At 44.0% G+C, this 23079-nt stretch overlaps 1 protein-coding gene across 1 annotated transcript in view; it reads left to right on the top strand.

Annotated features, from left to right (window-relative positions):
• The window catches only part of UTP3 (UTP3 small subunit processome component), a 29828-nt gene extending 7944 nt beyond the window's left edge, over positions 1 to 21884 (top strand). The window contains exons 6-17 of the mRNA XM_040326279.1: positions 737 to 842; positions 2933 to 3007; positions 4349 to 4473; positions 6173 to 6319; positions 7242 to 7313; positions 8374 to 8414; positions 8495 to 8591; positions 15026 to 15166; positions 16781 to 16902; positions 16979 to 17036; positions 17350 to 17457; positions 21740 to 21884. Coding sequence (XP_040182213.1) covers positions 737 to 842; positions 2933 to 3007; positions 4349 to 4473; positions 6173 to 6319; positions 7242 to 7313; positions 8374 to 8414; positions 8495 to 8591; positions 15026 to 15166; positions 16781 to 16902; positions 16979 to 17036; positions 17350 to 17457; positions 21740 to 21829 — 1182 coding nt within the window. The 3' untranslated portion in view covers positions 21830 to 21884. The remainder of the gene's footprint in view (positions 1 to 736; positions 843 to 2932; positions 3008 to 4348; positions 4474 to 6172; positions 6320 to 7241; positions 7314 to 8373; positions 8415 to 8494; positions 8592 to 15025; positions 15167 to 16780; positions 16903 to 16978; positions 17037 to 17349; positions 17458 to 21739) is intronic.
• The last annotated feature ends 1195 nt before the right edge of the window (positions 21885 to 23079 follow it).

Here is a 23079-nt window from a genome sequence, read left to right as displayed (position 1 = left end):
CATCCATAAGACACCGAGTGTATGACTCGGCCCGCGTCATTGGATTTGATTGACGGCAGCAGGAGCCAATGGCTGCGCTGCTGTCTATCAAATCAAAGCCGGGACTCCGTGGCGAGGAGATGAAGCGACTCAGGTAAGTAAAACGGAGGGGCTGGGGGGGCCGGTTACTGCCAGGTGTTTTTTCACCTTAATGCATAGGATGCATTAAGGTGAAAAAACACGAAAGTTTACAACCCCTTTTAATAAAGGGAATATATAAAATCATTCCAATTACAAGTGTATAACATTAGATTGCAAAAATATATACAGGGATAAGATACACTTGCAGAAACAACCGGGCTCATGTGGGCCTATAATAGTGTACAATGTAATGCAAGATTTTCCTTTCTGTGCTTTTTATAAAACAACATTCACAAGGTCATTAACAAAATCCATTTTAGTGGGGATACTGGAATGTATTTTAAATGTAAATATCATGCATTGCTTTAAAAAAAAGCAAACCGTCTTTCAGTCTAGAAATGTAGCACTGGCTAATTTTTATGAAGTCTGTCTTTTGTTCTAATGATTTGCTAAGCAACGTATGTAGAGGATGGATAAGTGATTTTTTTTTCATAAATAATTGGTTAGCCCTCAAAATGTAGGTGATCGGTGCACTTTAGAGCTATATTGTATTAAGTTGCGATGCCATTTGATGTGCACTTCCACAATCTCAGTTTTTCAACTAATTTTGCTGTAGGAGGAGGTTATGCCCCTTGATATTCCTGAAGAGGAGGAGGAAGATGATGATGATGAAGACGATCGTATTTCAATGGGAAGTGACCTAGAAGATCGTACAAATGATGGTTGGTCCAACTATACATTTATTTTTATTTTTTTTGCTCTTAAAGGGGTTGTAAAGGTATACGTTTTTTTTTAACCTTAATGCATTCTATGCATTAAGGTGAAAAAACTTCCGACTATACCGCCCCCCCGTTATACTTTCCTGACCCCTCGAAAGTCCCGCGCTCGGCCCCGACATCCTCTTCCCCGCTCAGCCTGGCCGTTGATTGGCTAGAGCGGATGGATTGAAAGCAGCGCAGCCGTTGGCTGGCGCTGCTGTCAATCACATCCAATGACGCGGCCCACCGAGGGGCGGTGCTGAGTGATATAGTGAGTGGCTATGGCTGCTCGCTGTATCACGGGAGCGCGCCCGCAAGGACTCCACACAATGCGAGGGAGCTCACATGAATGTGTGGAGTTCTTGCGGGGAGGACCAGACACAGCCGCCGAGGGACCCCAGAAGACGAAGATCGGTGACACTCTGTGCAAAACGAGCTGCACAGTGGAGGCAAGTATAACATGTTTGTTATTTAAAAAAATTAAATAAAATTTCTTTACAAACCCTTCAAGGATTCTGTGGTTTGCAAGTGACTGTTTTTTTGTAGAGTTTTACTAGGGCCCAGTCACAATATAATACTGTTATAAAAGCAAAAGAGAAGAAACTGTGCTATAAACTCTAATGCCGCGCACACACGACCGTTTTTCGGGTTTTAAAAAATTACGTTTTTAAGGGTCTAGAAAAAACAACGTTTTTTTTTAACCCAATCATTAAAACGGCCTTGCCTACACACGATCGTGAAAAAACAATGCTCTAGCAAAGCGCAGTGACGTATGATGGCACTATAAAGGGAAGTTCCATTCAGGTGGCGCCACCCTTGGGGCTGCCCTAGCTGATTTCGTGTTGGTAAAAGACGATTTGCGCTTTTCTGTCTGTTACAGCGTGATGAATGTGCTTACTCCATTACGAACGGTAGTTTTACCAGAACGAGCGATCCCGTCTCATAACTTGCTTCTGAACATAAGTGGATTTTTCACGTCGTTAAAGCCCACACACGACTTTTTTTTTTTTTTTTTTTTTTTTTTTACAACCTTAAAACGACATGAAAACGCCGTGAAAAATAGAGCATGTTCGAAATATTTTTTGGACATTTTTTAGAACCCCAAAAATGCTCTGAAGCCCACACACGATCGTTTTTAAAGACATAAAAAAAAAACTTAATTTTTTAGAACCCGAAAAACAGTCGTGTGTGTACGCGGCATAAGTGATTATAAGGGGGGAGAATATGGGACTTTGCATGAGACAACCTGGAAAATAGGTGTCTCCATCGGCCTTCCCTGTCAATTGAAAACGAAAAGGGGGAGGTTTGGGACTTTAAATGAGGCACACTAAGTGATATTTAAAGTGGTTGTAAACCAACTGTTTTGACTTCTACCGATAGGTAAGCCTAAAATAAGGCTTACCTATAGGTAGTAAAATATCTCCTAAACGTGCGGTGTTTAGGAGATATTTCACTTGTTGTCCGGAAAAAAATTCCAACAGCACATGTGCGGGGAAGAAACAAAACTAAGTGCTGTTAATCGCGGTTCCCGTGCGCATGCCCGGGAGTGACGTCAAGTGGCTCCGGTGAATCGCAGAGCCGGAGTCCGTGGCCCGGAAGGAAGAGGGGCCAGAAGATGGACGCTGCCTACACTGGGGACATCGCTGGATTCTTTTGCAGGTAAGTGGCACATACTGGGCTAATATGTGATGCCTACTAGCCCATTATGCTTTTCATTTGCAGGCTTTTGCAGCGAGCAAAAGAGGAAGTTAAAACCCATCAGGGTTTACTTCCTCTTTAAGAGCAGCAACTTTGCTGTGAGATATACACAGTCAGTAATAAACGGTTATAAATAGAGCTGACCTGAAACATCAATACAAATTATAATATATGAATCAAAGAAATAGTCCAAATGTAGTGATTTTTGAAGACCATTGATCTATTATTATTTTTTTTTTTTTTCTGTGTACTTATTGATTATGATATGTTGTTCTGTCTTCCCCAAGGTAAAATGTGTGAAATTTGGCTCAAACTTAATATTCTATGGTACAATATAATGTTTCCTGTGGTTTCAGGTCTACCAGATGCTTTGGCCTGGGGGCAGAAGAAGAAGCTGTATTATGATACGGACTACAAGGAATACAACAAAAGTATGTGTATGATTCTGTTAGTGTTAGGAGTTGTTGAAGCAATTGTGTAGGCACAAAGCCAAATATCTTCTGTACATATTTTATTTATTTTTTCTGGTCATCACTGGATTTAGGTGGTCTCACCCATTTGACTCTGGTCCTTCAGATAATGGCAAAGATATATTTTAATATGCTGGTGTAAAATTCTGCTAGTTGTGGAACATCCTTAAATCCTTTTCTGGGGCGTTTATGTTCCATTATTCCATATATAATCTTTTATTTTAATTTCGACATAGTATATAACAGTCAACAATGCGTTTGAAAGGGTTTGAAAGATAACAGATTTAACCGTAGAGGTAAATACATCAACATGTCTGAGTATGGAAACAGGGGAGACATAGGGAAAGGGGGTGAAAACAAACATACATGGTTACAGTTCCAGGGCCCCCCCCCCTGCTGACCTGAGTAAACGTGACCCCAGCTGTAGGTCAACATCATATACTCCAGGGCCTTCCCTCGGCCCGGCGGCCACTGGGGGGACAGCTGCTGATATTAAATAATAGTACACTTGCCTGTCCTGGAATCCCTCAATGTCGGCACAGCAGCTGATGTTTCAATCAGCTGTAGGGTGCTGCCGCTGCCATTTCGGGTAAGGGAACCCGGCAGTGTAGCCTTACGGCTTCACGTCTGAAACCCTACTGCTCATACACAAGGCTCTGCTCCTCTCTCCTACTGGCCTGGCGGCCAGGGAAGGAGGAGGGAGCTCCAGCGATGAGGTAAATATCCACGGCTGAGGCTCCCGGGAAGTGGGGACAGGATACCTGTGAAAGATGGGCATCCTGCCACCCCCTCAAAAGGTGCCAAATGTGGCACCGGAGGGGGGAGGAGTACAACGAGCGGAAGTTCCGCTTTTGGGTGGATCTCAGCTTTTAAATAGTAAGTCTATCCAGTGTGAAGAAACCACTTGGTGACCACAGATGGTCTTTTATCGCTGTGGCTGTAATACGGCTTGCTGTATATTTGTGACAAATTATAAACCAACCGCACTGCTAGGTGCAAAATATAGTGAATCCAGTATAGATATCAGTGATAAATTGCCCATGTAATACATTTTTTAATGTCTCCCCTTTCCACCAGACCTTGGTAGAGCCACTGATCCAATATGTCCCTTTTGATAAAAGTTGATCAATGTCTGTTCAGTGGAGACTGCAACACGCTGATCAAAATTCGTCCAGTCCCTGCCATCGATCATCAGTGCTTGGTCAGCGTTAAAATAACAGCTGAGTGTCTGAATTTTTTATCAGTACTAGAAAGTATTTTAAAGGTAATATTGTCAAAAAAAACTTTGTTTCATTTATAAAGAAAAGAAAAAAAGCCAAGAGGAGCTGGATGTTGAGGCTGAAGAAGAGGAGGAGGAAGCACAAAATGTCCAGCAACGGTTGGCAAAGACCCTCAGTGAGGAAGATTATGGGCTGGATTTCTTACAGGTAAATGGATTATACTTCAATTTAATAGATAGAAAAAGATCTCTGTATCCAGGGCTCAAGAAGGCTGAATGCCAAGCTTGGGTATGGAGTCCCTGCAAAGTGGATCATGCTCTGCTGGGGGTTTTTGCCTTCATCTGGATCAACTGTGGGTATGGAGTTGGGTGTATGGGATCGTACTGTGTTTTTTATGTTTGTTTTATTTTATTGTTTTGTGGTTGGACTGGATGGACTTGTGTCTTTTTTCAACCTGACTAACTATGTAACTATAATTAGCTAGTATGCTATGCATACTAGCTTATAATGCCGTTTGGCTTGCAGGTGGTGGTGGTGTGTGTGTGTGTATATGTGTTTGTGTTTTTTTTTTTTTTAAGTGGGTGTACACCCACTTTCATTTTTTGTTTATTATTCAAGGAAAACTGGCCCAAAATAGTAAAAAAAAATAATGTTTTTAAAAATGTAACTGTTTATTTCTTGCTACTTCCATAACCTACGACCAAGGAACAACCCCAAATAAATTCTACTCCTGACAATCGCAGCGATACAATGCATGCTAGTTGTTTGTACCTGTAGTACAGCCCAGAAACAATGGTGCACATTTTTCTTTGTTTGTTTTTGCTTTTTTTTTTTTTAATCCTACCCAAAACGCACTCGCACTGATGCCAATTAAAAAAAAAAAAAAACCTATCCAAAAAATACTGACCTAGATCAACCCTTGATCTAGGCTTTTTTTTTTTTTTTTTACATTTTTATTCATTTATTATTTTGTCTGCAAAATTCTTCCCCTTTTTTTTTTTTTTTTTTTTTTTTTTTGGGGGCCCAGAGGTCTCCAGGGCCCCGGATTGGCTACCCCCCCCCCCGGTTCTCTGCTCCAGGAGGGCCCATGCCTGAAGCTGTGTAAGGGGCCCCATATTTCCTGATGGGCGGCCCCTGGCAGCGATCATGACATTCTGGGACCCGATCATTAAAACGGGGCTCTTGGTGAGAGCCCGGTCACTGTGCTCCCAACACAAAGGGAGATGTGCAGATATGCTGTGACCCACCCCACAAAAAAAAAGCCCAGTCCAGTGGGGCAACATATTTGCGAACGGTCGGCTTGAAGAGGGTTAAATAATTATGAAAAGCAGTGAGCATTTTGTATCCCTAAATGAATGACTCAGTTGCAGAGACAGGGCCCCTTAATGCAAGACTCCCTCTATTTTTCTTTCTCCCTAAAAAGATGATACTTGACACCAGTAATGTTTGCTTTGTTGAAGAGCTACTGCTCCAGGTGCCTGGGAGTGTCGGGTGCCTGGTCTCCTCTGCCAACCCTCTGTCACCACTATGTCCTCCAGTGATGTAGGGACTAACGGATGGAACCACAGAATGCCATGGGGGATCAGGCATCTGACACTACAGAAGATTTTTATTTATTTTTGGCTACTGTAGCTCTCCAACAGAACCAATCGCAATGCAGTTGGTTCAACAGGTACACTGTGTGGCGGGTGTGTTTTTTATTTATTTACTTTTCCATTGAGGAATAATTTAATTTTTGTTGGTCTAAAGAGAACTTTGGGTGAACACACACATCAAGTGGTCTGTGTATAAATGTTATCACACAAAAGTCAGGTAAAATGTGTGAACCCTGGCTGAAAGTGTATCTGCTATGAAAAATATATACAAGTATCGTTTTAAAATTTTCTGATCTCTTAATCCCCTGCAGGAATATAGCGAAAAACCGAGTGATGAGAAGCTGTCCGAGGAAAAGATTGTGAAGGATTTGGAGAAAATGTCTGATAAGGAGAAACGCAAATTGTTGAAGAAGGAATCTCCGGAGCTGCTGGAACTTACTCAGGATCTGAAGCTTAAGGTGAAGTGCTGACAGCATGCTTGAGTGTAGAAGCAAAAACTGAACAGGGGAGGACTGACAATTCATGGGGCCCCCAGGCAATAGATTTTGGGGCCACACAGTATACACATACACACATACAGTATACATACACACAGAATACACATACACACACTAAAAAGGTACTGGAGAGGCGGGGAAGCTATAATCTTGGGATTTAAAAAAAAAACACAGATTTTTACTCACTGTCCCTGGTTTTACTGAGGCTGGCAACCCTGATGGGGCCCCCCTAGTGGCAAGGGGCCCTCCGGCAGTGCCTAAATGGTCAGTCCGCCCCTGAAACTGAACATCACATATAATATAATACCTCACTATGCTAGCATGCTCTGTCCTTTTACCCATCACCACGTCAGAGACCACCTCAAGCTCTGTTCAGCTTGCATCTTCCCACCAGCCTATTGAATTGCAGAACCCTCTTTAACCAAATAGGCCAAGGGTAGGCAACCTTGGCACTCCAGCTGTTAAACTACAAGTCCCAAGAGGCTTTGCAAGAGTGAAAGCCACAGGCATGACTGCCAGGAGGATTTGGTATTTGTAGTTTCAGCACAGCTGGAGGGCCAAGGTTGCCTGCCCCTTGATTATGCCCTCTTCTACAGCCTATTGGCAGACATTTCTGCTTTTAACTGGCATTTGGCAGTTTGCATTAAGTGAGAACAAAGGTTCCTATATTTTGATGAGTAGATTGTAAAAGGTATACACAGTAATCACAATTGGGCAATGTAGTCTTTGAAAACAAGATTATGTCTGTGAGTTGTTTCCTAATGTTCATTTGTTCTAGTTTTCATTAATCGTGAGTATTGTAGTTTATTACATGGGGTCACATTTTGTTGTCTGCAGCCTTTGGTATGTTATTGCTCAATTCTTCCTTCTTACTTTTTTTTAGCTAGAAGAGGTGAAAAATGAATTGGAACCATTGTTGCAGCTGGTGAAAGATGGGACCATCCCTGAAGGAAAGGTTTGTGGTGTTTTAAATTAAAGGAGACAGAGATTCTGGAAAATAATAGCTTTTATAATTTGATGCAGTTTCTGTTGATTTTATATGTGACAATCATGTGGTAAACTTAAAGAAATACACATTTTAAAAATGTTATAATATCCAAGTCAAATTAATTTGTGGGGTGTTTTTTTTTATTTTTAAAATATATATATATATATATATATATATATATATATATATATATATATATATATATATATATATATATATATATATATATATATATATATATATATATATATATATATATATATATATATATATATTACACAGAGACAGATATATCTATATCTTCTTTTTTTTATTCTTTTCTTTATTTCAGGTTCAGGGCAACTTAACATAAGTTGTGCTTGTAGAGCTGAACATATGATTAGGAGTGATTTCAATTGGACAGAGATGATCAGAAAGTGAGAAGCTAGTGCTGGGCTTTCTCTTTAGAAAAATCTAGCCCGTCATGCAAAAGTTACATGTTTTGTATGTACTAGTACAAAAATCTTACAAGAGAGTGTTGGTCATCAAAAGTAGAAGTTTGGATGATTTTATTTATTGGCTAAATTGTAGTGCAAGCTTATCGGAGCACAGGCAGCTCCTCACAATATGAACTGAAACATACCCAGTACCATTTGTGTGTGACATTGGTAACATCTGCATCTCCTTGTTGGTAAGAAACCTGCATTTTATACATGAAATAACAAAGATGAAGACGTTATCAACTTCACACACCAATGGCACTGGGTATGTTTCTTACTATCAGTTCATATTCCCTAAAAAGGAGACAAGCGCGCTTCAATGGTATTGCCCTAAATCCAAACATCTAAAAACTATATTATAAATTTTAAAAAGTTAATAAAATAAAAAAACGGATTCCAAGCCCCTATAATTTTTTAAATACGTCTAATCAAGCTGAGAGACTTTCACTGAAAGAGGTTGGAATAGTAACACACAATATGTACACAGCGTGTTTTTTATTTCCGTTTGTTGCATTGTGGAAAATGAGAGACGTAATTGTGTTTTTCAGGGTAGTGCCTACCTGCAGACTAAATTCCAGCTGTATATGAAGTAAGTACTATACTGGGCTTCTGTTTAGTGATTTATCCCTCTCTGTGCACAACTTACAATGTCTTATTCCCTTTTTCTAGCTATTGCACAAATATCAGCTATTACCTGTTTTTGAAAGCCAAGAGACTGCCAATCACTGGGCACCCCGTGATAGAAAGACTGGTCACCTATAGAAATGTGAGTGCACCGCGTATCGTATCCTCCTTACTACGTTTGATATATTCTTCATTTAGTTCAGGAATATCCAGTAATGTCCGTCTTCTTTTTTTTTTTTTCCAAGGCACCATTTTTATTCCAATGCTCCTTTTTACTCTCTCATGCTGTTTTTCAAAGAGAATATTTTAATCCCCCCCCCCCCTTTTTTTTTTTTGGTTTTGTTTTGATGCATATGTCACATTTTTAGTTAAAGTGGAATTCCAAGCTATACCAACTAATCTTAAAAATGCTCCCGACACCTATGCTGACTAACCTATGAAAGAAAGATGTATGTACTTTCCTTTTTTTTTCACGCCACTCTGGTCCGGCTGCGTGATCCGGCTCTGTCGGCCAGAGGCATCTGCAGGGGAGACGAGGGAGCGCCGACAATGAATGTGCCATAGGAGCCTATGGGTGACGTCGCCACTCCCAGGCATAACTAGCCGTTGTCGAGCGTTCTCTTCTCTCCCCTTCAGCCACTACTGTCTGACGCAGAGATCACATGACCAAGACCAATCAGCCTGAAAATGGGTAAGTATATATATATATATATATAGATCGATCTTGCACAGGATAGTCGGCATAAGGCTGGGTTCACACTGATGCAGATTTCTCCGCATCCAATTAGCATGACGGGAGAGTGCCGGGCTCTCAATGGAGCCGGTTCACACACCTCCGGGGTGGCTACGGTCCGAATTGGGTCCTATGCATCTTCTGGTCCGTTTCGGGTGCAAATTCAGCCCGAAATTAGTGAACAGACACGCTTGCTGTGAGACACGGCTGCCTCAGTGTGAACCCAGCCCTAGTGTTAGGAGAGGCAAGGGAGCATTGCCAAGATTAGTTGGGCACAGCCTTGAATTCCATGTCAGTAATCTTCTTTTTTCCCTGTTCGTCTTTCAGGACAGGTACTGTAGAGAGACACAGGCTCCTCCCCTCACAGGAAACACCGCCTTCCAATTAAGAATTTAAGCCTCATCCTCCCTCAGCTCCTCAGTTTATGGTGTTTCCTCCGGAGGGGAGACACCGCTGGGGGCCAAGGGCCAGACAGCTGGGGAAGCTGAGGCCAGTTTTCCTGAGAGGGGGGACCTGTTCTCCCTGGGATCAGGGCTATTTTTTAAATGCATGGCGTCCTGGTTGACTGGGGAAGTCACTTACCCAGGACATCGCCGTGTAGCGTCCCGCGGACATTCCTGGGGTGGATTCAGCCGCGGAGGCCTATTTACTAAACGCACAGGGGTGGCGCTGCAGGCGGGGTGCACGCTCCCTGTGAGAATTCACAGTCGGCCAGGAGCTGGGCCGGACCGGATGACGAGTGACGTCAGTTCCGGGGGGGGGCGGGCACTTCCGCCGGATACGCGTCACTGGTCCCGGACGCTGCAGTGTGAAAAGGCCTGACGCTGGGCTGGTGCGGCCTCTCTCTTCTCAGCCGTAGTGTCGGCGTTTTTGTAGGCAGTCGCGACCACATTCCTCAGCGAGATGTCGGAAGCAGAGGCTTCCCGTGCACCTCCGGTTGACGACAGCACCAGCCACTCTAAGGTAAGGAGAACCCTGGGGTGGTGTTCCCTTATCATGTTGTACAGCTTCACTGGTGATTTTTTTGTTTTCTTCTCCTGGTGGTCGGGGAGTTTATTAGTGTAGTGTGTCTGGAACCCTGGTGGTGGTTGGTCCTAGAACACTCCTGGTGGTTACCTGTGTTATGCGTTGGTCTCTCTTTTAATCTAGCCTCCACTTTCTTCTGTGTTTTTCAGAAATCCACAGAAAAATCAGCCCACAGCAGGAAGAAATGCCCTTCCTGCAGATCTTCACTTAGTGAGAGTTGGAACAAAGCTCTTTGCAGGAGATGTATTGAGGGGCTGGTTAAAGAAAGGGAGGCAGAGCAGGCATCTGAATTAGCAGCTTCTATGAAAGAGCTTTCTGGCACCTTTCAATCGTTTAAAGATATTTTTGCTAATTTTCAATTGCCCCAAAGCAGCCCTTCTGTAGCGCAACAGGTAATTCCACCGAATCCTGAGGTTCTTCCCTCTGGGAGTAGAGAGAAACCTGCGGATATCAGAGAGGATGCTGAGGAGGAGCAAGACAGTGCCGCTTCTAGCTCCCAAGAGGAGTCAGATAGTGAGAAGACAGAGGCAGGGTCCTCAAAGGTCTCTCGCTACAAGCTTTCCCTTGAAGAGGTGGAAGAGTTATTGGAAACTATCCACGCTACTTTAGGGATAGTTGAGGAGAAAAAGACACTGTCACTCCATGACCAGATGTACAGTGGTTTGGGAGAACAAAAGAAAAGGGTTTTTCCAGTCCATGAAGTACTGGTCAATGCCATCAAAAAAGAATGGCAGGACCCAGAGAGGAAACCTTTCTTCTCAAACTCTTTGAAGAGGAGGTTTCCTTTTTCTGAAGAGGAGGCTTCAGTGTGGAACAAATCCCCCAAACTAGATGCCGCCTTTTCGCAGGTATCCCGACATACGGACTTGGCGTTTGAGGACATGGGGGTCCTTTCAGACCCCATGGACAGGCGGATGGATTCGCTATTAAAAAAGTCCTGGGATGCTTCCCAGGGGAACCTTAAGCCAGCTATGGCAGCAACAGTGGTGGCCCGTAATTTAGAGCATTGGCTCTTACAAATTAAGGCACATATTGAGGCCGGAACGCCTAAAGAGACTATACTTTCCTCTTTTCCAACTTTACTGAGTGGCGTGCGGTATGTAGCGGACGCCTCAGCAGAGTCAATCCGCATGTCTGCCAGATCTGCAGCTCTATCTAATTCTGCAAGAAGAGCTCTCTGGCTCAAGACATGGCAGGGGGATAGCGCCTCAAAGGTTAAATTGTGCGGGATCCCCCTTACAGGAGACTTATTATTTGGGCCAGGCTTGGAGGCTGTCTTAGATCGTACAGCCGACAAGAAGAAGGCTTTCCCCTTAAAGAAAAAATTTGGGGGACAGGCAAAGAAAAAATTCTGGACCCAAAAGAAGGTGGAAGTCCCCAAACCTGAGGGAAAGAAAACGTTTTGGGGACCAAAAGGGAAAGGCCGTGCCGGGGCACTTTTTCGTGCTCCTGAACAGCCCCAAAAACCTCAATGACGGAGTCAAGGTGGGAGGAAGGTTGGGGGCCTTTCTCCCACAATGGGAGACGATCACCAGCAACCAATTTGTGCTGGGGATCATAAGGAGAGGGTACAGACTAGAGTTCTCAAGTCCCCCCCCATCCAGACTCTTAGTCACCAATTTGCCCCAGTGCAAAGAGAAATCTGTGGCTCTGATCTCCTCTCTTCAGGAGTTGGAGGATCAGGAGGTGGTAGTTCAGGTTCCATCGGAGGAGATAGGAAAGGGCTTCTACTCCCACATATTTGTGGTCCGCAAGCCTTCAGGGAAATTCAGGCTTATACTGAATTTAAAACCTCTAAACACCTCGGTCACGTACAAACGGTTTCGGATGGATTCCATCTATTCCGTGAGGACACTCCTCCTTCCGAACTGCTTCATGGCATCCATAGATTTAAAGGATGCCTACCTACACATCCCAATAGCGGAATGCCATCAGAGATTTCTCAGACTGGCCGTGAGGTCCAGAGAGGGGACGTTTCACCTGCAATTCAAAGCACTCCCCTTCGGGCTCTCCTCTTCCCCCCGCATATTCACCAAAGTGATGGTGGAGGTACTAGCCTTTCTACGTCTCAAGGGCATCCTGGTGGTAGCTTATCTGGACGATCTGCTATTTTTTGCAGACTCCCCGACACGGTTGTCCCAGGACCTCCAGGTTGCAAAGGGGATTCTGGAAAACCTAGGTTGGTTACTCAATCTGGAAAAATCCAGCCTGACACCCTCCCAAAGAGTCACTTTTCTGGGATATGTACTGGACTCAACCAGACAGATGACTTTTCTCCCAGTAGAAAAAGTTCAGAAGGTGGACAATGTAATATCACTTCTTCAGAGCAGTGGCCAGCTTCCGATAAGGAAAGTCATGTCAGCTCTGGGGTTATTAACATCTTGTCTTCCTGCAGTACAGTGGGCGGGTCTGCATTTCCGACCTCTACAACTGTTCATACTGAACATTTGGGACCACAAACCGGAATCCTTGGATTCCCTGATATCCATACCGGTTCACATCAAAAGGTCCCTTTGGTGGTGGAGGAAGGGGGCGAACCTTTTACAGGGCCTGGATTGGATCTCCCCGATCTCCAGAACAGTGACAACAGATGCCAGTGGCTCCGGTTGGGGAGCACACCTGGACTCCCTTCTGACACAGGGTCGCTGGGCAAAAGAGGACTCGCAAAAATCCTCGAATTGGAGAGAACTAAAAGCGATAGAGTTAGCCCTCAAAGCCTTTCAGAAGGAGCTGCAGGGACAGCATGTTCGAATCAGGACAGACAACTCCTCGGCAGTAGCTTATGTCAACAAGCAGGGGGGCACCAGGAGCAAGTCCTTATGGGATCTGACAAAATCTATTCTCATATGGGCGGAGGCCAATGTCTTGTCCCTCTCAGCCATACATCTGAAGGGAGAATTAAATCAGGTCGCAGACTTCCTCAGCAGGAAGAAACTGAGGGAGGGCGATTGGGTTCTGAATCAAGAAGTTTTCAGAGCGATCACTCAAAGATGGGGTCTTCCGGAGGTGGATTTATTCGCCTCAAGAGAAAATGCCAAAACTCGGCTCTCTTTTTTCCCTAAACAGGTGGGATGGAGCTCTGGCAGTGGACGCTCTGGCCCAAACCTGGAAGTTCTCCAGGTGTTATGCTTTCCCCCCTCCGGTTCTAATACCAGCAGTCCTGAGGAAACTGCAGGGGGAGAACACAACACTCATTCTCATCGCACCTCATTGGCCCAGGAGACCATGGTTCTCTATCCTAAAAAATCTATCAATAGAACCTCCTTGGATTCTACCAATTCGGGAGGATCTCCTTTTGCAGGGTCCAATCTGCTGCCCGCAGGTAGAGAGATGGAACCTGGCAGCCTGGCTTCTGAGGAAGAGCTGCTGAGGGGCAAAGGGTTTTCAAAACGCCTGGTTGAAACACTCCTAAGCTGTAGAAAGGAGACGCAAGCCATTTACCAAAAAGTGTGGAAACGGTTTAACATCTGGTGTGCAGAAAGCTCCTTCAGTGTCAACAGCTCTGTGTCTGTTTTAGAATTTCTACAAGCGGGGGCTGATAAAGGGCTGGCAACTAGCACGCTGAAGGGTCAAGTGTCAGCACTAAGTGTATTTTTTGAAAAACAACTAGCATTCGACCCCTGGGTCTCTAGATTTTTTAAGGCTTTGAGTAGACGGAGACCTGTAAAAACCTCCAACTTTCCAGTTTGGGATCTCTCATTGGTTCTTCAGGCCTTTACAGTAGAACCATTTGAGCCTTTAGACAAATGTAGTTTAAAAGTGATCACTCTCAAAACAGTATTTTTAGTAGCGATCACTACTGCCAGGAGAGTGAGCGAACTCGAGGCCCTATCTATTAGGGTCCCCTTTTTTCAAGTTTTTCCGGATCGCATCATTTTTAAGACAGATCCGGCTTTTCTACCAAAGGTAGCTTCTAAGTTTCACAGAAGTCAAGAAATAACATTGCCTTCTTTTTGTTCAAATCCTGTGAGGGAACAGGAACACAAGTTTCACAACCTAGACGTTAGGAGGTGTGTCCTACAATACTTGGATTACACAAGTCAGTTCAGGAAAGCTGATTCACTATTTGTTTTTGTTTTCTGGGTCCAGGAAAGGGTCCAGGGCTTCTAGACGCACGATAGCCAGGTGGTTAAGGGCAGCCATCGTTCTAGCCTATTCTTCTAGGGGAGTAGAGCCTCCACAAGGTATCAAGGCTCATTCCACCAGGGCAGTAGCAACTTCCCAAGCAGAGTGTGCTGGTGCCTCCCCGGAGCAGATCTGCAAGGCTGCAACATGGTCTAGTTTCTCAACGTTTGTAAAACATTACAGACTGGACCTACTTTCAACCAAAGACCAGGCTTTTGGACGCAAAGTACTGCAAGCAGTTGTCCCACCCTAGGGTAAGGTGCTCGCTTATCCTCTCTACAGTACCTGTCCTGAAAGACGAACAGGGAAAAACGGGGTTACTTACCGGTAACATCCCTTTTCCTGGAGTCTTTCAGGACAGCACTGGTACCCACCCTCTTTGTTGTAGGGGATATTATGGAAACTCATCAGACGAGGCCGTCAGGTAAGATGTAATTTTATACTTTTATGACGTGTTCTTGTGTCTCCCCAGCTGGCCGGAGGTACTCTGGAAAAAACTGAGGAGCTGAGGGAGGATGAGGCTTAAATTCTTAATTGGAAGGCGGTGTTTCCTGTGAGGGGAGGAGCCTGTGTCTCTCTACAGTACCTGTCCTGAAAGACTCCAGGAAAAGGGATGTTACCGGTAAGTAACCCCGTTTTTTTATCAATGTGTTGTTTGTAAAACGTTATAGCGCATACTTTTATCATTCCAGCTGATAAACAAATTGGCGGTTGTGGATCAAAGATTATCTCCAGAAATACATTTGCTTCTAAGTGAAGATTTCCAGAAAAATCCAAGTGACTTTAAACTCCAAAATAGTCGACCAAAAGCTTCCAAGAAAGCAGCTGTCAAGGTAAATTGTGGGATTGGTGTATGCCAAGTTGAACGTAAACGGCTAATGTACAGTCAAATGGCGGTAGTTGCAATTTTTTTATGTCGCACGGTTTTTGTGCAGCAATTTTTTTGGGGGGAAAATCAATTGGATTGTCGCCGCAATGTCGCAGTCCTGCTATAAGTTTCTGATTGCCGCCATTACTAGTATAAAAATATAAAAAAATAAACATTCCATAAATCTATCCCCTAATTTGTAGACATTTATAATGTTTGCATAAACCAATATATGCTTAATGGAGATTTTTTTTTTTTACCAAAAATATGTAGCAGAATACATATTGGCCTAACCTTATGATTTTTTTTTTTTTTTTATGGGATTGTTTTATGGTGGAAAGTAAAAAAAAAAATATTGTGCTTTTTGTTTTCCAAAATTTCCAGTCTTTTTTTTTTTTGTTTTATAGTGCAAAAAATGCAGTAGCGATCAAATACCACAAAAATAAAATCTATTTGTGGGGAATAAAATGGGTACAGCGTTGCATGACCATGCAATGCCGTATCCCACAAAATGGCAATAGAAAAAGGAAACCGCTGCTCCAGATGGGTGCACTTCAGTGGTAGATGTATGGCTCAGAACCCGATGGGTGCAGGCAATGCACAGAGCATAAATGAAAGAAGAAAAACTGGACAGCCGCACTCCAGTAGAATGTAAAAGTAAAAAGTTGTGCCTTTTTATTCTAGTAAATAAAAACACTACAAGAGCAAAAAAAAACAGCAAACAGTGGGGTAATAGAGCTGACACGTTTCACATTGATGGACAATGCTTAGTCATAGCTAAAACTAAGCATTGTCCATCAATGTGAAACGCGTCAGCTCTATTACCCCACTGTTTGCTGTTTTTTTTTGCTCTTGTAGTGTTTTTATTTACTAGAATAAAAAGGCACAACTTTTTACTTTTACATTCTACTGGAGTGCGGCTGTCCAGTTTTTCTTCTTTCATTTATCCCACAAAATGGCCTGGGGCATGAAAGGGGGGGGGGGGGGCTAAATCTTCCGGAGGTCAAGTGGTTCAAATAACAAACACGTCATACATTACCTGCTCTGTGTAATGGTTTTGCACAGAGCAGCCCCGATCCTCCTCGGGTCTCCCCACCTGTGCTCCTGGCCCCTCCCACCTCCGAGTGCCCCCATAGAAAGCTGCTTGCTCTAGGGGCCCTCGTGTGGGCTTGCTCCAGAGTCAACTTTGTGTGTACATAAGACAAAAAGTGTGGTTCTGTTCCGCCCCCCCTCTGTTCCCTCCTCACTGGCTGTGATTTGACAGCGTGAGCCATTGGCTCCCACTGCTGTCTTTAAGCCAATGAGAAGTGAGAGAGCCTTGGCACTCATGCACATTCCTGGATCGAGATCGGACTCGGGTGAGTTTAAGGAGAGAAGTTTGGGGGGGAAAGCTGCACTCATGTTGCGTGTTGTGTGTGTGTGTGTGTGTGTGTGTGTGTGTGTGTGTGTGTGTGTTTTTTTTTTTTTTTTTTTTACCTACATGCTTTAGAATGCATGAAGGTAAAAAAAAATCTTTATATAGCCCTTTAATACCTGGTAAGTGCGACTCCATTATATAATTCTTCTTTGTTTTACACAGCGCCCTCTAGAGGAGCCTAAGGACACAGACTCAGATCTGGATGAAAACGATGCTCTGAGCTATTACAAGATGATGGAGAGAAAACTACTAGAAAAAAGGAAACGTGGGAAAACCGAACAAATGTATGTAATATTAGTGTATTGTGATGTAGGTTATGATTAGCAGCTTCATCATCTAAGTTGTACTTTGTCTTTCTAGTGATGAGGTACCAACAGAAGAAATGGATCCCAATGCAAAGAGAGCTATTACTTACCAGGTACAGTATGCCGCATTACTGGATTATCCATAATAAGGCTAGAGCGTAATGCCCGGCAGTACATGATGACTTCATGGTGTGTTGGAAACTAAGGCAGGCAGATCTTAACGCTAGAGTTCCCTGGAGGATTATAAACAGGGGGTAGCTAAGCCAACCAGATTCCACCTATAGCTGAAAAGTATCAATGTTGGACAGAGTAACCCCTTAGTATTTGCTATAGTATTTCTGTGTTTTTGTGTGGTATACAAGCTGCAAAAAATGAGGCAACATTTGTATCTGTTGCTTTATTTTAATCCTTTCTTGATAATTTCAGATTGCGAAAAATAAAGGACTTACACCTAAAAGGAAGAAGATTGACCGAAATCCCAGAGTTAAACACAGAGAGAAGTTCAGGCGTGCCAAAATCCGCAGAAAGGGCCAGGTATGTTTGACAGCCATGTGTACATGCGCCATCGTAGGGTTCTTCATTGGAAACCACTTCTAGTCTAGACCAGGGGTCTCCAAACAAAAGGGCCAGTTTACTGTTCTTCAGATTTTAAGGGGCCAAACTAGAGCCAGTGGGACTATATAATGTTCTACCGTCCAGTGGGTGTAAAGAATGCCTCATCATTGCTGTCAGTGGGAGGAATAGCGCCCCATCGTTGGTTTCAGTGAGACGAAAGGCGCCCCATTGTTGGTTTCAGTGGGACGAATGGCACCCCATCATTGGAGCGTTATTCCTCCCACTGAAACCATCGTTGCTGTCAGTGTGAGGAATAGCGCCCCATTGTTGGTGTCGGTGGGAGGAATAGCGCCCCATTGTTCTCTAATCTCCCCCCCCCCCCCCCCATGTTCTGGGTATCGGAGCCACTGTAACTATATCTCAGGCAGAATTTCTCTTTGGCTCGGGCTGTGTCTGCATGGATTTGTATGGGGCCCATCCTGGGAAGCAGCCCCCTTGTCCAGGACAGTCTTAATTCTCACTTCATCTCCCGTTGCACCTACATGAAGGTGATGAGCCAAACTGCCTACATTTTTGCTCCAGGTTTTTTTTTACTTTAGGGTTTCCTTTTGTTATGTTGGATGTAATCTAGTTTTGTGTGCTTTTTGCATCGCGTATTTAGTGTTCCATCCTCAACAGTAAGCTTATTAGAACGTAATAAATACATTACTGAAAGATTAGCAGAGATGGTTGCCTGAGTGCAGATTAAAGGATAATTGCAGCCATCAGTGCCGGCCTCGAGTGTAAATGATGCGTGGCTCATGTGACCACAAACTGTCACCATCACCTGTGATCATTGGCCAGTTCCCCTCCTCTAGGGTCCAAAAACAAGATCTTCTTGGTGATCATTCAACATTTATGTTGTATTAACAATTGGGATAAGTTTATTGAAGGAGAACATAACGCGTCATACAGAAGAAGAAACCAATGACATGTCATACAGTAATAGAACAATGTACATACATACAAAATAAAAAATCCCACATCTCATAGATCACAGGTGTCAAACACAAGGCCTGTGGGCCAAATCTGGCCCTCCAGGCCATTTCATGTGGCCCTCGCACCTCTCCTGCAGCTGCAGGAGAGCTCCTGCCCTCCTCTGGTCCTACTCCAGACCCTTACTTCCTGCTTTCAAGCAATGCATCCAGCTTCTTCCCAGCAGCAGCATAAGGAAATTGTGATGTAAGGGAGAGTGGGGGGACTCAACTTCTGATGGTGGGGTGGCTCTTGACATCTAATGTAAGGGGAGGGGATGCGCTGGACATCTAATCTTACAGATACAACCGGCCCTTTTGAGGGCAATCATAATGCTGATGTGACCCACGATGAAATGAGTTTGACACCCCTGTCGTAGATAGTCAAGAATTACTATAACAAATTGTGAAAATCCACATTGTCCCCTCGGGGGGGGGGGGGGGGAGTGGGGAAAGGAAAGAATAGGGATGAGGCATGGAGGGGGGCAGAGTGGAGGGCCAAATAGAGGAGGTCATGAGCACTGGGAAAACCAATGCAGGAAAGACACCAGGGAGAAACAGAAGATCGTAGATACATCAATACAACTGGCAGTGGGAAAAGGGGAGTACATAGCTGGGACCAGTCTACTGAGGATGCCTATGGCTGCCAAACCCTGTCATACCTCCAAGGAAACCCACAATTATTATACCTCAGCTTGTACAAGGTCAGAGCAGCATTATTCATGGTTTCCCAGGATGACACAGCAGGGGATGAACATTTACAGAGAAATGTATTTCTTGGCATAAAATCGGAGCTAAGAAATCTATAATATACAGTGGTGGGGTCATTGAGCGTCATCAGGGAAGCTCTGGAGATTTATTTCTAGAGGAGACCACCAATTTGGGGCATTTCTCAAGACAGTCCTCCCAATCCTTCCTACCCAAGAGGGAATGTCACCCGTCCATAGATCCCACAATCGTTCAATCTTTGGGAGAGTTGGTAATGAGCAGGGTCCTCTATAGAGTGGAAATTGGCTTATCAAGAGCACCCTGGGACAACCGTTCCTCCACAGGATCCATCTGAAGGAGAGGCCGGGTAGGAAATTGAGCTACATAGTCAGGTTGAAAAAAAAGATACAAGTCCATCATCTAGTTTAACCAACTCTGGCTCTGACAACATGATGTAGTTGAATGTAGAGGAAGAACATCCAACTTGGCAAACGAAACACCTGGGAGAGCTGAGGGAAGGTCAACAGTGTACATGCAGGCATAATATCAACACATTTGTTATATACATGTATATTTTATTGCCAAGCAGGTGCTCCTGCCTCCAGCTAAAAGACCTGAGTCAACAGGCTTTGACAATTTGTCAGTGGGCACATGCAGCCCATCTTGGCATTTAGTTTGAGATGCTTCTTTAGAATCTGACAGGTCTATTTGACCTGTTACAAGCTGGTTTTGCATAAGGAAAGGAGAGATTCAGTTTTGAAACAAACAAAAGCCCCTTGACACAGACCCTTACAATGTGAAAATTATGCTGATCATGCATCTCTGATTATAGTTTCCTCCTCCAAGATAAATCCACAATCCCTTCTTTGTCCGCTAGTGGGGGTTAAAAGTGCCCAAAAAGCACTGCTTAACCACAGTGATAATGCTTGGGTGGCCCCAGTGTGAAATTAGCCTAAAAGGGGTTGTATGGGTTCATTTTTGTTTAAAAACAAAAAACATATCATACTTGCCTCCACTGTGCAGTTAGTTTTGCACAGAGCGGCCCCGATCCTCGCCTTCTGGGGTCTCACGGCGGTTCTCGCGGCTCCTTCCCGCAAGAGCTAACCTCGTTTTGGGAAGCGTTCTCCTGAGGGGGTTACCTCGCGGGCGCGCTCCCGTGTGATACACTCGGAGGCCATAGTGTATGACTCGGCCCCACCCCCTGGCACGCCGCGTCATTGATTTGATAGCAGCGGAAGCCAATGGCTGCGCTGCTATCAATCTAACCAATAAACAGCCGAAAGAGCCATTTGGATAGCGACGCAGGAACGAGCCCACGGAAGTTCGGGGGTCAGGTAAGTAAAATGGGGGCACGAGGGGGCGTAGAGTACAAGGTGTTTTTTTTTTCCACCTTAATGCATAGGATGCTTTAAGGTGAAAAAACACAAAGCTTTATAACCACTTAAATCTTGCCAGTGCTTAGATGGTGGCTGCATTTGTTTTTTCTTCCCTGGCTTATTTCCCTTTGTTCTCAGCTAGGGAGCCTGGCAGCAACACTTCCTGTTCTGGGGTGACCATGCTCACTTACTCTATCTATAGAGAAGCAGTGTTGTCACCCTAGGGAGGAAGTTTTAAGACTACAGAACACCTACCCCTTTTCTTTTTAATATGGAGGATTAAAGGAAGCCTTCTAGCGCCGCACTGTCATCGCTGCAGGCGCTCCCATATTCACCCTGTCTTCCTTTCGGGTACGTGGACTCCGTTATTCCAGCACGGGAGCCGCCGTTTACGGCACAGGACTCTAAAGAACTGGCCCGGGGCGGCCATTTGTTCAGAGTGCGTGTGCCAGTGATGTCACCGGCTGCATCTACAGTAAATATCTCCTAAACCAGGGATCCTCAAACTACGGCCCTCCAGCTGTTGTAGAACTACACATCCCATGAGACATTGTAACACACTGACATTCACAGACATGACTAGGCATCATGGGAATTGTAGTTCCTGAACAACTGGAGGGCCATAGTTTGAAGACCCATGCCCTAAACGGTGCAAGTTTGGGAGATATTTACACTACCTAAAGGCAAAAGTCATTCCTGGGAGTTTACGTCTACTTTAAAGGTGTCTGGTGTATTTAGAATGAAGCCATCCTAACAGGAAACCAGTACTACAAAATATTTAGGCTCCCATTAATGATTCCCCTCTGAAAATGTTAGTAGTTTAGCCACAGTTTTCTGAGTTACTAATTGAAACCGATATGCAATTGGTGAAGTTGCAACTTTGATGAAGCCATGGGATCAGTACAAGCTAGAATTGTTAGAAGGTAATCAGTAGTCATATTTTCTGCCAACACAGATCTCTGGCATGTTGCCTTCTCACAGATGTGCCGACTGGCTCTGCCAAGACCCAAAAGTTGGGCAGAGCCAGTCGGCATGATGGCACCTGAGGGGTAGGACTGAAGTTCCGCTTTAATCTCCTTACATGTAGACAATAGTCCCCTTCTGCCTGCTTTCAATCCAGATGCCTGTGTCTATCACTAATCCATTCTTCAATCCATCTTCCAGGTCCGAGAGGTTCGCAAGGAGGAGGTCAGATACTCCGGAGAGTTATCTGGGATCCGTGCAGGGGTTAAGAAGGGTATCAAGCTTAAATAAAGTGTGTGTGTGTGTGTGGATTTTATTGTATATTAAAAATGTCTTCTATTTGTAAGTGTGCCCTTTGGATTATTTACTTGCCTATGAAAATTGTACTTGATTGAGGCTCAAGTCACAAGACTTCCATAGTGAGGTGGTCAAAGAAAAACAAAAAACATAGACCGTGAAAAAAATTCAAAGCGCCCTTGTGCTTGCAACAGAAGCAAGTCACTCCCGCATATGTAAACGAGTGCACCACACATGTGAGATATATTGGGCAAACGTTATATGAAGAGAAATAATTGTAGCACTAGACCTCCTCTGTAACTTAACATTTTTAAAGCGTTGCATATGGAGATTTTTAATCACTGTAGTTTTGCACCATTCCACGCGAGTGCGCAATTCTAAAGCTTGAGATGTTAGGTATCTTAACGCGGTGTAACTTTTTAAAATAAATTTACCAAAAGTTTTTTTTTTTGTATTTTTTTTATTCATTTTTTTTATGAGAAAGTGTATTTTTTCCCAAAAAAGGCTTTTGAAAAGTTTCTGCACACATACTGTGTGATATAAAAAATTGCAAAAAACCCACAAGAGATGATTAAGCCTTACTTGTACCCAAATGCAAGCCTACAGCAGAATTTTCACATCTGACACTTCTGGATGTGTTGGGGTGCATCACCTACCAATGCACTGAGCTTCCATGTCACTGTAATGATGCAGAAGCCGGCGGGTGAAACCAAAGTGCAGCCCCCGACACACACAATGTAAACACCTACCTTTCCTGCTGCCCCTATGGCTGATTGCAGCTGAGATCTTTGTTTATCCTCTAACACTGTGGGTCTCAATCTCCGTCCTCAAGTACCCCCAACAGGCCATATTTTTAGGTTTTCCTTTACACAGCTGCTTTAAATCACTGACATGGTATTGATAAGAGCTATTTTATCTAAGGCAGAGGGGTCTCAAACTGGCAGCCCTGCCTGTGGGAGTCATGCTTGTAAGGCCTCATGCACACTGGACGTTAAAATAACATTCTAAAAACTAGTGAGTTTTTCAACTTTTTTCCGTGTTTTTATTTGAAAGAAATGTTTTCTTTTTCGATGGATCTTAAACGCTGGTGAGTGACGTTTTTGAGCGTTCATCAGCGTTGGATCATTTTTACAGCTGAAAAAATGTCTCTCAGAACCCACTTGTTTTTTTTTTTACTACTCAAAAACACCACTGCCCAAAACTGCTGATATCCGATGTGTCCATGCACACATAAGCTGTTAACA

Source organism: Rana temporaria, chromosome 10 (assembly GCF_905171775.1).
Source record: "Rana temporaria chromosome 10, aRanTem1.1, whole genome shotgun sequence".
Taxonomy (NCBI): Eukaryota; Metazoa; Chordata; class Amphibia; order Anura; family Ranidae; genus Rana; species Rana temporaria.
The sequence above is the reverse complement of the archived record's forward strand: the minus strand, read 5'-3'. Positions and strand labels throughout refer to the sequence as shown.